This window comes from Mobula hypostoma, chromosome 28 (genome assembly GCF_963921235.1).
Source record: "Mobula hypostoma chromosome 28, sMobHyp1.1, whole genome shotgun sequence".
NCBI classification, from domain to species: Eukaryota; Metazoa; Chordata; class Chondrichthyes; order Myliobatiformes; family Myliobatidae; genus Mobula; species Mobula hypostoma.
The window spans coordinates 27,182,074-27,199,919 of NC_086124.1; the positions used below are offsets into that span (position 1 = coordinate 27,182,074).

Genomic DNA, 17,846 nt, shown 5'->3' on the forward strand with positions numbered 1-17,846 from the left:
CTATTAAGCGAAGGAAGACATTTAAAGTTATTAATCGATTCCAGCCCAATATAATTTTTGCTCAAGAAACACATATCAGAACGGGCGATCAAAATAGATTTTTTAAAACATGGAAGGGCCTTCAATACCATGCTACTTGTCAAAATAAAACAAAGGGAGTATCTATTTTTATTAAATCTAATATTTTATTTATTCAAGAAGACATTGTTTCAGATAATAATGGTAGATTTTTAACTATTAAAGGAACAATTTGTAATAGAAAAATTGTCCTGGTTAATCTATACGGACCTAATGTAGATGATCCTTTTTTTTTTAAAAATGTATTTGGTTTATTACCAGACTTAAATGAATATATGCTGCTGATGGGAGGTGACTTCAACTGTTGTTTAAACCCTTTGATTGACAAAAGTTCAACCAATCAGCAGCTTCCGAGTCGTTCGGCAACACTTATTAATCCCTTTTTAACTGATTATGGTTTGATAGAAATCTGGAGAACTTTACATCCTAATGACAGAGATTATTCTTTTTATTCACATGTTCATAATAAATATTCAAGAATTGATTATTTTATACCTGATTTCCGATTTTTGTCCAAAGTCCAGAACTGTGAATATGATGCTATTGCAGTCTTGGATCATGCGCCTTTAAGTTTAACTTTTGAGTTAAATGATGTTAGTAATGTAAAGTTGCCTTGGCGCTTTCCAGAAAATTTATTACAAAGTTCGGACTTTGTTAAATTTATAGAGGTTCAGATAAAAGATTTCTTTCTTTTTAATAATACGGGAGATGTTTCGAAATTGATTATATGGGATACACTCAAAGCAAATTTGTGAGGTCAGATAATATCTTATTTGGCTAAACTCAAGAAACAGACAAAAACAGAGTTAGATAGAATTTCCAAACTAATTAAAGATCTGGATAATACTTATGCAGTTTCTCCTAATGTTGATTTATTTAAACAAAGGGTTGAACTTCAATCACAATATAATTTACTATTAACTTATCCTATTGAAAGAAATTTGCTTAAATTAAAAAGTCAATTTTATATGTTTGGAGATAAAAGTAACAAGCTATTAGCATCTCAACTTAAAGCAGTTAGAGCTAAAAGACAAATTTCAAAGATTCGTAAGGGAGATGGTAGTTTAGCTTGTAATTATGAAGATATTAATAAAATTTTTCAACTATTACAGTGAACTCTATAAATCTCAGTTTCCAGCTGACCTAATATGTATGCCTTTTTACAAAAGATTGATTTTCCTAGAATATCTGTTGAAGATCAACAAATTCTTGATGCTCCTTTTACTGAAAAAGAAATTCAGAAAGCTATTCTTTCAATGCAATCTGGTAAAGCTCCTGGATTGGATGGTTTTACTGTAGGATTTTATAAAAATTTTGAACATTTGCTTACTCCTTATATGTTGGAAATGCTTAAAGATTCTTTTCTGTTAGGAGAGTTACCTTCCACATTTTATGAAGCTTCTATTTCTTTAATTCTTAACAAAGATAAAGATCCTACTGATTGTGCTTCATATAGACCTATTTCATTATTAAATGTGGATGCCAAAATTCTTTCAAAAATAATGGCTAATTGGATGGAGAATATATGAACTAAAATTATTTCTCAGGACCAAACGGGTTTTATAGAAGGCCGCTATTCTTTTTCTAATACTCGGAGATTGTTAAATCTTATATACTCATCCCTCTCTAAGACTCCCCAATGTGTTGTTTCTCTAGATGCTGAAAAGGCATTTGATAGAGTTGAATGGAAATATCTATTTAAAGTTTTAGAGAAATTTGGCTTTGGTACTAATTTTAATAAATGGATTAGATTGATATATAAAAGCCCTACTGCCACTGTTATCACTAATAACTGTAGATCCCCCTTTTTCCAACTTTCCCAGGGTACGAGACAAGGATGTCCGTTAAGTCCTCTGTTATTTAACTTGATGTTGGAACCCTTGGTTATTGCACTTCGTGAAGCTAAAAATATTCAAGGAATTTCTATAAATGGGACTATTCATAAAATCTCCCTTTATGCGGATGATCTTTTGGTTTATGTTTCGAATCCCGAAGAATCTATTCCTAGCTTATTGAAATTATTAAAATGAATTTGGATTGTTTTCAGGATATAAATTAAACCTGCATAAAAGTGAATTATTTCCTTTAAATGATTCCGCTTCTATATATAACATTCCTCTAAAGGTTACAGATTCTTTTAAATATTTAGCTATTATCATCACGAAAAATTATGGAGACCTTTATAGAGCTAATTTAGTTCCCTTAGTAGATTTTATGAAGCAATTTTTTTCTAGATGGAATCTACTTACACTTTCGTTAGTAGGTCGAATTAAAGCAGTTAAAATGATGATTTTACCAAAATTTTTATATGTATTTCAAAACATTCCTATTTTTTAAACTAAGAAGTTTTTTGATCAGGTTGACTCTATTATTTCATCTTTTGTTTGGAATAATAAAAGACCAAGAATTGGAAAATGTCATTTACAAAAATTAAAAAAGGATGGAGGTCTTACTTTGCCTAATTTAAGAATGTATTATTGGGCAGTTAATATATGTTATGCGTGTTCTTGGTTATATTGGACCAATCAAAAGGAACGACCATCTTGGGTTGATTTGGAATTGAAAATTGTGAAACAATTTCATTTAGCTTCGTTATTAGGAGCTCCTTTACCTGTACAATTAGCCAAAATTTCTATTCTAAATATAAATCCTATGATTAATCAATCATTACGAATTTGGTACCAATTTCGTAAGTTTTTTAATCTTAAAAAATTTAACCTTTTTAGTTTAATTTATCGAAACTATTTATTTAAACCTTCACTTAGTGACCCTACCTTTTCTCTTTGGAGGAATAAGGGAATTTTTTCCTTTATGGATCTGTTTCAAGAAGGTCGATTGATGTCCTTTGAGAAATTAGTAACTAAATACTCTCTCTCATATTCACATTTTTTGCAATATCTTCAGGTCAGACATTTCTTACAAGAATACTTAAGTAATTTTCCATATATACAAGACTCTGACCTGTTCGACATTATTTTAAAAATGAACCCTTTAGTGAAAGGTTTTATTGGGAAAATTTATAATTTACTATTACAACAGGATAATTATCCTTTACTTAAGATTAAGCAAGATTTGGAAAGAGAGCTTAATATGACCCTGATAACAGAAGATTGGTTGTGAATTTTGAAGCCGGTTAACTCTTCTTCGATTTGTGCCAGTCAATCTCTAATTCAATTTAAAATTGTACATTGTTATTATTTGACAAAGGAGAGATTGTCTAAAATATTTCCTAATGTACATAGTCAGTGTGATAGATGCAAAACTGAGATAGCTATATTGATACATATGTTTTGGTCGTGTTCTGTATTGAAACAATTTTGGAAATCTATTTTTTCTACAATCTCTAAAGCTTTAAAAATCAATTTACAACCTAATAAATTGACAGTTTTGTTTGGTATAACTCCTCAACATATTCACGGTGCTTCTATATCTGACCAATGCGTAATTGCATTTGTCACATTATTAGCTATAAGGGCTATTTTATTAAAATGGAAAGATGCCTCTGCTCCCACTTTGATACAATGGTTCTCTCAGGTGATGTTATGTCTTAGTTTGGAAAAAATTAGAAGTCGAACTTTTGATCCTAAATTTGACTTCGAGAAAAGGTGGGTTCTTTTGCCCGTTATTATCACTTGACTTGAGTTAATACAGATGGTCCTTTTCTGATGCTTGGTTATATGAATTTGGTTGGCGGTATGATGTCTTTTTTTTAATGGAAGCTTGTATGGTGCATAGCTCCGGGTTTGTGCTCCAAATAGGTTCTCCCCCCAGCTTTTTTTTAGTTATTGGGGGTTTTCTCTGTTTTAGTTAGTAGGGGTTCTTTTTTTTCTTTCTTTCCTTTTTTCCATAAAAAAAAACTTTAATACTTTGTTTTTTGATTATTATTGATATACTGTTCAGCCTGGTTGATAGTTTAACTCTTATTCTACATAGGGATATGTTATCTTGATTATTTTGATGTATTTTTCTCTGTTGTTGATTTTCAATAATAATTAATAAAAAGATTTAAAAAGAAAAGAAATCCCAAACCCAATCAAATCCTGCCTCTGTTCTGCGGCACCTCAGTATTTCTGGGGTGGCTGGGGGTTTAGCGAGGCGCAGGAACTTACTGAGCAGCTTTTTGCTGGCGCTGACGAGCCGCCGTTCCTTGCGTGGGGTTTCGTCGATCTGCAGGTCATCCTCGGAGTCGTAGTCGTAGTTGTCCTTGACGCAGTGCTTCATCCCCTTCAGCATGCCGAAGAGTGGCTCGAATTTGCCCGAGCCCGGCTGCAGCTTCAGCCCCTTGTTACTGCAGGAGGGGAGAGCAGTCAGCGTGGGCAGAGGGCAGACAACTCCCCCACCCTCCCTGACATGGCACTGAGGGGAGCTCCCCCTTGAGCACAGAACATCCCATAGCACAAGAGCAGACCCATCAGCCCACCATGTCTGTGCTGACCCTTGATGCCAATCTGAATTAATGACACATGGTCTGAATTCCCTCCCCTACAGGTAATGAGGTGCAAATTTCCCTGATCTCCTTCAAATTCCTCCCACCTCAAACCTATGTCCTATGTCCCCTAGTAGGGAGAAGAGATATCAGCTGCATCTATGCCTTACTTAATTTTTAAATTCTTCTCTCAGGTCTCCCCCTCAGCTTCCGACGCTCTGGAGAAATCAACCCAAGTCCATCTAGCCTCTTCCCGAAGGGGAAACTGTCTAATTCCCTGGCACATCCATGATGTTCGTGCTGAACACAATCCCAAATTAAACAATAGGAGACACAGGAGCAGAATTAGGCCATTCCACTCGTCGAGCCTGCTCCACAATTCCAACATGGCCGACATATTATCCCTCTCAAACCACCCCTCCTGCCTTCACCCCATAACCTCTGATGCCTTTATTAATCAGGAACCTATCAACCTGTACCTTCAATATACCCAATAAGTTTGGCCTCTGTAGACATCTGTGACAAGAAATTCCACAGATTTACCACCCTCTGCCTAAAGAAATTCCTCCTTATCTTTGCTCTAAAGGGATGTCCCTCTAGTCTGAGGCTGTGCCTTCTAGCCCTGGACTCCCCCACTACAGGAAACATCCCCTCCACACCTACTCTACCTCTATTTGATAGGTTTTACTGAAATCCACCCCCCCCCAACTTAGTTTTCTAAACTCCAGCGAGTGCAGGCTCAGAGCTGTCAAATGCTCCTCGTAATCCACCCTTTCCTTCCCAGAATAATTCTCACTAACCTCCTCTGGACCCTCTCCAATGCCAGCATATTATTTCTTCGATAAAGGGCCCAAAACTGCTCACAACACTCCAAATACAGTCTGACCAATGCCTTATAAAGCCTCAGCTTTACATCCTTGCATTTATTTTCTAGACTTCTGCAAATGAATCCTTACCAGCGGCTCAACCTACGTTAATTTTTAGGGAATCCTGCACGAGGACTCCCAAGCATCCGTGAGCCTCTTCTGCCCCCTCTCTAAACCCTCCACATCATTCCTGTGACGGTGACCAGAACTGCACACAATACCCTGAATGTTGGTTTTACAGAGCTGGAACATGACTTCCAGACTTTTATACTTTAACACCGACCGATAATGGCATCTGCGCCATCCACTTTCTTCCCCACCCAATCTACTCGGATGGCCACCTTCAGGCAGCTGTGGACCAACACCATTGTACACCAACGCTCTGAAAGGTTCAGACGTTTATCACACACTGCATTTGACCTCCCAAAGTGCACCACCCAACACTTGCCCGAATTAAACTCCATCTGCCACTCCTCTGCCCACACCTGTTGCATCCTTTTGTGACCTTCCGTCAAGCACGTCTGGTGGGGGGACAGGTCGGCCTGCAATTCCCAATTTCGTAAATTCAGCTCCAAGGCACCACATAATGGCCACCATTTGTAACTGTGCAGAGTGACTGCTAACATAGTAAAATATAACCGGTGTGACTGTAGACATGGTAAAATATAATGGGAGTTAGGTCCCATTATATTTTACCATGTCAACAGTCATGTTGCAATTACAAATGCCAGCTATTCTGTGGTACTGTGGAGCAAATTTTTTTAAACTAAATTTCAACCCTGGCAAAAGGTCCAAGTAGCTGGTGAAGTTTATCTGTTAAAGATGGGAGCAGAGCCCAAGGACTTACCTCATTATCTTTCCATTGGACAGCACGAACCGTAGCTTGCTGTCATCCAGATTGACGGAAGCATCCATCGCCAGCTCGCCCTCCAGGGTCCCCATCGGCAGCGAGGCACTGGACAGGTCATACTGTTGGGAGGCAGGACGAGATGGAGGTGAGGGAGGGAGAGGCGGTGGAGAGAGCTGCGCGAGACGGTGGCACGGACAGGGCAAAACACACAGCAGAATGGGGATGGAGCAAGGGAACTGCTTTAGGACTGTCACACGTTCTGAGATACAGTGAAAAGCTTAGCTCAAGAAGTCCAAAGTAAAATTATTATCTAAGTACACACATTCCACCATATACAACCCTGAGATTCACTTTCTTGTGAGCATCCTCAACAAATAAAAAGAAACAAAAAACACAAACAAAATAATAATAATGACAAATAAATAAGCAATAAAGTTGGCTTGCTTTCAAGGTAGATCATCTCATAAGCAAAGTGAAGTAGTAATGAGGAAAATAGAACTAATCGTAGCTGGATATTGAAACTAAACAAATGCACATCAATCCAACAGATTCGCAGGTAAAGTGTCACCTCACCTGGAAGAACTGTTTGTGACCCTGAATAGTTTTGAGGGAGGAGGTATAGAGGCATGTGTAGCACTTGTTCCACTTACAAGGATAAGTGCGAGGAGGGAGATCAGTGCGTAGAGTCATGTAGGGAGTGATCCCTGCAGAAAGAGGTGCTCGATGGTGAGACCTCACTGGAGATGGCAGAAGTCACAAAGAATTATGTGCTGGTAGAGTGGAAGATGAGGACAAGAGGAACCCCATCCCTGGTGTGGCGGTGGGAGGATGGGGCGAGGGCAGACATGTGCGAAACAGAAGAGATGCAGGTGAGGGCAACGTTGATGGTGCAGAAGGGAAAGCCCCTTTCTTTGAATGAGGAGGACATCTCATTAGTTCTGGAATGAAAAGCTTGGTCCTGAGAGTAGGGGTGGTGGAGACAAGGGAACGGAAAGAAAGGAATAGCATTTATACAAGTGACAGGATGGGGAGAGGTATAGTCCAGGTAACCATGAGAATCAGTGAGTTTATAAGAGATATCAGAGACAACTGTCTCCAGAGATAGAGACAGAGAGATGTAGAAAGGGGAGGGAGGTGTTGGAAATGGACCAAGTAAATTTAAGGGCAGGATGGAAGTTGGAGGTAAAGTTGATGAAGTTGACGAGTTCAGCATGGATGCAGGAAGCACCACCAATGCAGTCGTCGATGTAGCGTAGGAAAAGTTGGGGAGTGATACCGGTGCAGGCTTGGAACATAGACTGTTCCACATAGCCGACAAAAAGGCAGGCATAGCTGGGACCAATGTGGCTGCCCATGGCTACACCTTTGGTTTTAAGGAAGCGTGAGGAGCCGAAGGAGAAATTATTGGGAGTGAGGACTAGCTCTGCCAGACGGAGGAGAGTGGTGGTAGAGTCTGGTTGGGTCTATTATCCAGAAAGAAATAGATAGCTTTAAGGCCTTCCTGATGGGGATGGAGATGTATAGGGACTGGGCACCCACAGTGAAAGTGAGATGACCAGGGCCAGAGAACTTGAAATCGTTGAAAAGATCAAGAGCATGTGAAGTATTACGGATGTAGGTAGGAAGGGACTGAACCAGGGAGGGATAAAACAGAGTCGAGGTATGCAGATATAAGTTCAGTGGGCAGAAACAATGGGTCTACCTAGACAGGCAGGGTTATGGGAAGGAGGCAGAAATGGGAGATGTTGCGTGAGGGAACTATGAGGTTGGTGCCAGTGAATAGAACATAGAACATAGAAAATAGAAAATCTACAGCACATTACAGGCCCTTTGGCCCATAATGTTGTGCCGACCATGTAACCTACTCTAGAAGCTGCCTAGAATTACCCTGCTGCATAGCCCTCTATTTTTCTAAGCTCCATGTACCTATCTAAGAGTCTCTTAAAAGACCCTATTGTATCCAATGGGAGATCCGCAGCGTCAATAAGGTGGTGGTGGTGTGGGAGACAATGGCCTGGTGTTCCTTAGTGGGATCCTGTTTGAGGGGTAAGTAAGAAGATGTATCAGACATTGTCACTGGGCCTCAGCAAGGTAGAGGTCAGTCTGCACTCCCGTTACCTGTGGGTTTGATGGTGAGGATGGGATTAGGGCAGAGAATGTGGAGAGTTGTGCATTGGGAGGGAGTGAGGTTAGAACTGGGGAGAGGAGTGTCAAAGTCGAGATGGTTGGTGTTCCGTCGGCAGTTAGCAATGGAAAGACCCAGAGCAGGTAGAGGACCACAGCGGGGTGTCCAGGAAGAGGAGAAGGGTTGAAGACAGGAGAAGGGAGTCATCAGTGTGGGCTAGAGAGTCCTTGCCAACGAAGTAGGCACGATTCAGAGGCGGTGGAAGAGCTCAGCATCACGGTGGGCGCAGGTGCAGTGGGACAAAGGTGAGGACAGAATGTTCTGCCTCAGAGAGGGGAAGGTCGGAGGGAATAAAATACAAGGTCGGCATGTCCCCAGTTACCCTCCTGTATGACAAGATGGACACTTCTTGTTACAATCTACCTCTTTATGATCTTGCACCTTATTGTCTGCCTATCTGGCATTTTCTCTGCAGCCGTTACACTTTATTCTGCACTCTATTATTGTTTTACCTTGCACCACCTCAATGCTCCGTATGAACAGCAAGCAAGAGAAAGCTTTCACTGTTATCTTGGTACAAGTGACAGCAGTAGACCAGGAGAAATGTGTCAACTGCTCTGTCCAAGGCTGCAAGAGGTTGCAGAGCTGTGGACACAGTTCAGCGCAATGTGGACAGTGGCCCCTCCTGCAGGGACTCTTTCTACACCTCGCTGCCTCGGTAGAAGGGGAGGGGGTGGGGTGGTGGTTGTCAAGGAGAAGACGAGGCAGGAGTGGGGCGCGACGAGGGGCAGGTCATCGGAGGGTGCAGTGGCTTTGCATGCCAGGGTGGAGGGGTGGGGTGGGTGGGGTCGGACCGTACCTTCTCCTTCTTGGGTGACTCCAGCTTCTTCAGCGTCTGCTTGGTGTGCATCTCCAGGAGCTCAAGGTCGGGGGACCGCAGCCCCCCCAGCGCCTCCCTCCCCTTCCTGCCCTTCTTCCTGCCAGGCGGCCTGTCGACGACGTTGACGGCCTGCGGGTTCCTCTGGAGGGCGAAGGGCCCCATCACCTTCCCTAAGGACTGACAGCAAGCAGGCTGTTGAGAAAGGGGAGAAGACCCCTCCCAGTGCAACCCTCTCCCAGGACACTTCTAATTGCCTCCCTCTTGCTGGGCTGCGGCTCGCCTGGCAGTAAGCCCTTCACCTGGGATTTCTTTTCTAGAAACCAGAGCTAGGCTTGCACAGTGGGTAGTGTCAGAGTCAGGCATCAGATCCTTCTACCCAGCTGGCCCATTCTGACTATGATCCCCATCTGAGCTCGTCTCATTCACCCGTGTTTGGCCCTTCCTTATGCCTCTAAGTGCCTTTTAAATATTATTATAAGTACCTGCCTCAACCACTTCCTCTGGCACCTCATCCCATTTCCTGATCCCCCTCGGTGTAAAAACGTACCCCCCGCCACCCAGATTCCTATCATCGCTCTTCTCACCTAAAACCTATCCCCCTCACTTTTGTGTTGAATTAGGGTATAGAATTATTACTTTTCTTGTCGTTGAACTTTCCTATGCTTGATTGTATTTTTATATAAATCTCCGATAAATGAGAATTTTCCAGTAAATATGGTTGTAGGAGTCACAAATCTATTTTCTATCTGACTGTATTGCATTTTGGTTCCTTAAGATTGTCATAACCTGGGGATATAATGGGGATAAGCTCCCACTATCTATATGGTGTGCATCTCAATGGACCTTTGACAAGGCGAGAAGGCAGGTGTATGGGGTGAGTGGGATCCGGGATCAGCCACAATGGAATGGCGAAGCAGACTCAATGGGCTGAATGGTCTAATTCTGCTCCTATATCTTATGGACAATTAAGTCCAGCTCCTGACCTTCACATGTGGCTTAGCTACTAAGCCCAGCGGAACCGTTCCTACTGACAGGAGAAGGGGCAAAGGCAGGTTACTGGTGCCTTAAAAGCAGTCACTTCGGGCAGACGGGGCTCATCAGCCATGGACAGCTCATCTAGGACAAGCAAAAGTCTGATCTCAAATGTCAGCTGCCTTGCGGCTGTACCCACTCATGAGGAAGACTTCAGGAGTAAACCCTGATGGGAAGAAACTGGAGCAGGAGTCCCTAAGGCAGTCCTACGTTGAGTTCAATGCTGACTGGCAACTCCTGCGACAATGCTGGTGCCAAACTGTATCGGTCTCTGCCGTTCCTTTGGGTTCATCAGCTGCGTGGACAGGGGAGCTTGCTACAGGGGCAACAGCTTGCTCTTCGTATCGTACTGCCCTGGCTTGCGTATCTAGACAGCTAGGACTCTGATTGACTAAGGCCTTCACACTGTATTGTATTTTATGTTGTGGGTTTATTATGAGTAATTTGTCACATGGGTTGAGGCACGGTAGAGGCGAAGAGTAGAGTTATGTATTCACACTTCGTGTTGGGCTAGCTTAGTCAACTTAGAACCGGTGGTATGCCTCCAGTTGATATTTTTTTGTTGACCGCTTAAGTATACTTAAATACGTGAAGATTGCCAACGCTTGGTTATTTCGTTATATCTCTAGTTTTAGTTTCATTAGTTTTTTTTTACAGTTACAAGTTCGTTAGTCTTTGTTGGCTTCTCAATAAAGGACCCTAAGTACTTTCTTCGACTTCGAACTTTGTTATTGTGGACTGTACAGAATAAGCCCTCTGGCCTTTCGACCCTGTCGCCCAGCAACTCCTGAGTTAACTCCAGCCTAATCATGGGACAATTTACAATGTCCGATTCACCTACCAACCGGTTCATCTGCAGACTGTGGGAGGAAACCGGAGCACCTGGAGGAAATCTGCGCGGTCACATGGAGAACGAACAAACTCCTTATAGGCGGCGGCAGGAATTGAACCTGGGTTGCCTGTACTGTAAAACATCGTTCTAACTGCCACCCTCCCCTCTGCCCCCGGCCCCCCCAACCCACGCTTAGTCTCTGAGCGATTTTTAAGTAACCACTACAATGGTATAATTGTTTCTGTATTTTTCTAGAAGCTTCTGCGTTTTCAGTGGCCAACTGAATCTGCCTATTAATTGTGATCACTGAAATGCAGTTATCTCTAGTCTGGGTGTGAGATACCATGACTGCTCTTTTCTTTGTTCTCTCGGCTCCTCTCGTTCGTTTTCCACTCTCGTAACGGTTAATGAAAATGACTGTAAGCAACAGGTCTTGCGCCTTTTTCTTGACTTCCAAAGAAGCTTTTGAATCACAGCACTATCAGGACCCAACACTTGATTCCCCAAGCCTGGGAAAAAGACCGCTCATTCACCCTACCTGTGCTCTGTAAGATAACCCTTCGTTCTCCTTTAAACAAAGTCCTAACCTGTTCAACCTCTCTGCATAACTCAGCCTCTCAAGTCTGGCAATCCCCTTGGCATTCTTTCTAGCTTAATGGCATTTTTCCTGCAGCAGGGCGACCAAAACTGAACACAATGTTCCAAATGTGGCCTCACCAACGTCTTCTATGACATGGTGGTGCAGCAGTGAGTGTAACGCAGGGGTTCCCAACCGTGGACCAATGCCATTAAGCAATGGGTCTGTGGACCCCTGGCTGGGAACCCCTGGGGTAACGCTATTAAAATGCCAGTGACCCGGGTTCGATCTGAGGTTCGTTCCGCATGGGTTTCCTCCGGATGCTCCGGTTTCCTCCCACATTCCAAAGACGCACCAGTTGGTAGGTTGACTGGTCATTGCAATCTGCCCTGTGATTAGGCCCCGTTAAATCGGGGATTGCTGGGTGGGGTGGCTCGCAGAGCTGGAAGGTCCTGTTCCCTGACGCACCCCAATCAATCAATCAATCAATAAAACGATTGTGTTCAAGAGTCAGGACGTCAGGTTGCAGCTCCACAAAACTCTGGTCAGGGTCAGGGCGCTTCTGGTGTATTGCATTCAGTTCTGGTTGCCCTGTTACAGGGAGGATGTGGAGATGGGGCACCAGGATGCTGCCTGCACTAGACAGCAAGTGCTACAGAGCTACAGGGAGAGCTTGGACAAGCCTGAGTTGTCTTCTTTGGAGTGGCAGAGGCTGAGGAACCTGATGGAGCTTTATAAAACTGAGAAGCATTGAGAGAGCTAGACAGAGTTCAAATCTCTAATTCTAGACTGTGTACATTTAATGTGAAAAGGAGTAGGTTCCAAGGAGATATTTGGGGCATAGTTTTTGTTAAGCAGCGAGTGTGTGGCTGGAGTACACTGCCAGGGTTGGTGGTGGAGGTAAATAAGACTATAATGCACAAAAAGCAGAATTAGGCCACTCGACCCATCAAGTCTGCTACACATTCCATCATGGCTAACTTATTATCTCTCTCAACCCCTTTCTTCTGCCTTCTCCCTGTAACCTTAATCAAGAACCAATCAACCTCTACTTTAAATATACCAAATGATTTGACCTCCACAGCCATCTGTGGCAATGAATTCCACAGATTCATCACTTTCTGGTTAAAGAAATTCACCACAGACTTTTTTTCTGAAAGGACACTGTTATATTTTGAGCTGTCTCCACGCCTGCTTCTGTATTCTGAGGCCGTGCCCTCTGGTGCTAGACTCCCCACGTCCACTCTATCTAGGCTTTTCAATAATCAGTAGGTTCCAATAGCATCCCCATCCCATAATCCCAGCGAGTACAGGTCCAAAGCCATCAAACGCTCCTCAAATGTTAACCCTTTCATTCCAGGGATAATTCCTGTAAATGTCATGTGTGCCCTCTCCATTGCCAGCACATCATTTTTTAAATAAGAGGCCCGAAACAGCTCGCAACACTCCAAGTGCAGACTGGCGAACGCCTTATAAAGCGTCAGCACTGCATCCTTGTTTTTATATTCTAGTCCTCTCGAAATAAGTGCTAACACTGCATTTGCCTTCCTCACCGCTGACTCAACCTGCACATTACGGACTTCAGGGAGAAGGCCAGTCTGAGACTGTATCGCAGATGATGTGGTGCTGTAGCAGTAGTACTGTGCAAAGACGTAAAATAGCTATACATTACCAAATTAAAGAGGCCAGAACTGAATCTCCAAAGCCCCCACTGTGATTTGTTGAGACAGAGTATAGATTACCTGGACAGGCCGCTGTTTATTGACAATCTTTGTCGCAGTTCTAATCAACAAGCTCCAAAACCTGAGCCTCTGTACCTGCCTCTGCCACTGGATTCCTGGCTTCCTCGCTGTAAGACCACAGTCCACAAACAATACCTCCTCCTCGCTGACAATCAACACCGGCGCACCTCAAGGGTGCGTGCTTAGCCCACTGCTCTACTCTCTCTACATCCACGATTATGTGGCTAGGCACAGCTGAAAGGTCGTCTATAAATTTGCCGACGACACTATTGGCAGAATTTCAGATGGTGACGAGCGGACGTACAGGAGCGAGATCGATCAGCTGGTTGAGTGGTGTTGCAACAACAACCATTCACTCAATGTCAGTAAGACTGCGGACTTCAGGAAGGGGGAGTCGAGGGAATACGTACCGAGCCTCATCGAGGGAACAGAAGTGGGAAGGCTGAGCAGTTTCAGGTTCCTGGGTGTCAACTCTGAGCTTTTATCCTGGTCCCTACATATTGATGCAATTACATAGAAGGTATGACAGTGTCTGCATTTCACTAAGAGTTTGAGGAGAATTAGTAGGTCACAACAGATGATCGCAGATTTCTACAGATACAGTGTGGAGAGCATACTAACTGGCTGTATCACCGTCTGGGACAGAGGGTGGGTCACTGCACAGGATCAGAAAAAGCGGAAGAAAGTTGTAAATTCAGCCAGCTCCATCATGGCACTCACCCTCCCCAGCATCCAGGACATCTCAGAAAGGTGGCATCCTTCATTACGGACCTCCATCTCCCAGGGCATGCCCTCTTCAAATTGCTACCATCAGGCAGGTGGTACAGGAGCCTGAAGGCACACACTCAGCGTTTCAGAAATAGCTTCTTTCCCTCCGATTTCTGAATGGATGATGAACCCATGTACACTATCTCAGTATATTTTCCCTTTTTGCACTACCAATTTAATTTAAATTATTTAAATTCTTTTATATATTTTAATGTAATTTATATTTTTTTATTATGTATCACTGCTGCAAAACAGATTTCACATTATTAAACCTGATTCTGACTCTGAAAGTGTAGTGCCCCTTTAAGAGGTGGCCACCTAGTATTGGGCAGTAGGTACTACAACTGAGCTAATCCCTTTGCTGAGGGATGTGGAGATGGTCGCCCAGGTGAGGAAGAGGGTTTGCGTGCGCTAGAACACTCAGGAGGGATGGGGAAGGAGGTAATGGCCAACACTCACGTCCACCAGGCGGATTTCCTTGGCCAGGTCTTTGATGAGCTGAGTGGTCCGGATCGTCTCGGGAATTTCGTCTTCGTGCTCAGGAAGGGCCTTGTGGACAGAAAGTAGCTGATTAAACACTAGCAAACTGCTTCACCCTCTTCCCCTTCACTGCCACTTCAGTAAGATCACGGCTGAGCTGCCTGTAGACTCAGCCCCACCCATATTACTCAATAATTTATCTGTGTCTTAAATTGATTTAGTGAGGTAGCCTTTACTTCTTCTCTGGGCAGAGAATTCCACAGATTTACTACTCCCAGGGAAAAGCAGTTCTTCCTCATCTCCGTCCTAAATCCATTACCCCAGAATTTTGGGGAATTCGAGTGGAGTCTCTTCTACTCAGTTCTGGAACATCTGAACTGTGGAGATGCACACTTCATTGACTACAGCTCTGCATTCGACAGTATCAACCCCTCGAAACTAATCATAATCTCCAAGACCTAGGGCTCGATACCTCCCTGTGCAACTGGATCCTCAATTTCCTTACTTGGCAGACCCCAGTCAGTTCGGATTGGTAACATCTCCTCCACAATCTCCATCAGCACAAGGCTGTGTGCTTAGCCCCTCTGCCCTATTCACATTATTCTTACGACTGTAAAACTACAGCTCCAGTGCCATATTTAAGTGTAATAACGATACTGTGATTGTTGGTCAAATCCAGGGTGGTGACGAATCAGCATATTGGAGGGAGACTGGAAATATGATTGAATGGTGCCACAACAACAACCTCTCACTCAATGAGAGTGTACAGCACAGAAAAAGATGTACACTCAGTGACCACTTTATTAAGTATATCCTATACTTAATAAAATGGCCACTGAGCGGATGTTCATGGTCTGCTGATGCTGTAGCACATCCACTTCAAGGTTTGACGTGTTGTGCGTTCAGAGATGCTCTTCTGCGCACCACTGTTGTAGTGTGTAGTTATTTCAGTTACTGTCGCCCTCCTGTCATCTTGAACCAGTCTGGCCATTCTCCTCTGACCTCTCATTAAAAACGTGTTCACCCACAGAACTACCGCTCACCGGATTTTTTTTTTGTTTTTCACACCATTCTCTGTAAACTCTAGACACTGTCATGTGGGAAAATCGTCGGAGATCAGCAGTTTCTGAGTCTGGTACCAACAATCATTCTGCAGTCAAAGTCACTTAGATCACATTTCTTCTGCAGAAACACTGAACTTCTTGACCATGCCTGCATGCTTTCGTGCATCAAGCCGCTGCCACATACATTGTTACTGCCTTTCCCTTGTTCTACCTCACTGTGTGAACAGTATGCAAGACCAGCTCATCACTTCATCTCAGCACACGTGACAACAATAAACCAATTCCAGAAGACACTGCCACAATAGTTGATGTTTCACTGTCCACGACACCAGCGGTTTCAGTGTCATCTACAAACGTGCTATTTCCTATGTTCTCACTGACCGGGGGCCATTTACAGCGGCTAATTAACCCACCGACCCACCAAAGTCCTGGGAAGAGAGTACAATCCCCTTGTGATGTCAGATTTGGCGTCAAACCCTGGTCTCTGGTACCGAGGCTGGGGCTCTACCTGCTCTACCACTGTACCCCCAAGGGGCTGTGATGGTCTTATGGACCTCTGATCTATTGTCCCCCTCATACCCAAACCCTGGCCTTCCTCCCCTTTTCCTCGTCATTCCCACCCGGCCCCCTACCCTCCCATCCTCAAAGGCTTAACGGGGGAGTGGGAAGAAATAGATTGGGCGTTACCTCTTTCTTCATCCAGGACCTGAAGGCCATGTTGAGCGACTTGGCGCCGTGCACGAGGTAGTGAGCTGGGTGCCTGCCGTTCTCTCGCAGACCTGAGGGCGAGAACCGAGAACGGTACAGACACTGAGAATACAGACCACTCCCGACCTTCCCCCTCAAGAGTCACCGACCACCGGCTCGGCACCTGTGAATGACTCAGGGAATGGCGGCAGATCACAGCAAATAACGCCGGAGCATCACAGACCAGAGTGAGTAATACAGGGCAACATACAAACCACGGTGAATATCATACGGAATATCACAGGGACAGTAATAAGTGACACGGGAAATGCTGTGCAAATGGGAGTAACAGACTAACACACAGATCAGAGTGAGTGACAGAGAATAACACACAGATCAGAGTGAGTGACAGGGAATAACACACAGATCAGAGTGAGTGATGGAGAATAACACACAGATCAGAGTGAGTGACCGAGAATATCACACAGATCAGAGTGAGTGACAGGGAATAACACACAGATCAGAGTGAGTGACAGGGAATAACACACAGATCAGAGTGAGTGACAGGGAATAACACACAGATCAGAGTGAGTGACAGGGAATAACACACAGATCAGAGTGAGTGACAGGGAATAACACACAGATCAGAGTGAGTGACAGGGAATAACACACAGATCAGAGTGAGTGACAGGGAATAACACACAGATCAGAGAGAGTGACAGAGAATAACACACAGATCAGGGTGAGTGACGGAGAATAACACACAGATCAGAGTGAGTGACGGAGAATAACACACAGATCAGAGTGAGTGACAGAGAATATCACACAGATCAGAGTGAGTGACAGGGAATAACACACAGATCAGAGTGAGTGACAGGGAATAACACACAGATCAGAGTGAGTGACAGGGAATAACACACAGATCAGAGTGAGTGACGGAGAATATCACACAGATCAGAGTGAGTGACAGAGAATATAACACAGATCAGAGTGAGTGACAGGGAATAACACACAGACCAGAGTGAGTGACAGGGAATAACACACAGATCAGAGTGAGTGACAGGGAATAACACACAGATCAGAGTGAGTGACAGAGAATATCACACAAATCAGAGTGAGTGACAGGGAATAACACACAGATCAGAGTGAGTGACAGAGAATATCACACAGATCAGAGTGAGTGCCAGGGAATGTTGCGCAGACTGTAGTGTGGGACATAGATTAACTCACAAATCAGAGCCATTCTCTGTGACTGGCTGGAAAACCCTGATTTCTGTACCTCTGAATGTGTCCAGGAGATGCTTCCCGACGTACCAGCAGATGGTCTCGAAGTTCGGGAACTTAAAGAGATCTGCCGTGTTCAGCCTCTTCTCTATCTCATAGGCCCTGGGAAAGGGACAGATACACAGGTGAAGAGTTTCGGAAAAGAGGGTGAATAG

At 43.9% G+C, this 17,846-nt stretch overlaps 1 protein-coding gene across 1 annotated transcript in view; it reads right to left on the minus strand.

Moving 5' to 3' along the window:
* Nucleotides 1–17,846, minus strand: part of phf8 (PHD finger protein 8) — a 76,528-nt gene that overhangs the window by 19,889 nt on the left and 38,793 nt on the right. The window contains exons 9-14 of the mRNA XM_063035286.1: nucleotides 17,687–17,793; nucleotides 16,408–16,499; nucleotides 14,636–14,725; nucleotides 9,205–9,402; nucleotides 6,218–6,339; nucleotides 4,188–4,366 (exon numbers count right to left, since the gene is read on the minus strand). Coding sequence (XP_062891356.1) covers nucleotides 4,188–4,366; nucleotides 6,218–6,339; nucleotides 9,205–9,402; nucleotides 14,636–14,725; nucleotides 16,408–16,499; nucleotides 17,687–17,793 — 788 coding nt within the window. The remainder of the gene's footprint in view (nucleotides 1–4,187; nucleotides 4,367–6,217; nucleotides 6,340–9,204; nucleotides 9,403–14,635; nucleotides 14,726–16,407; nucleotides 16,500–17,686; nucleotides 17,794–17,846) is intronic.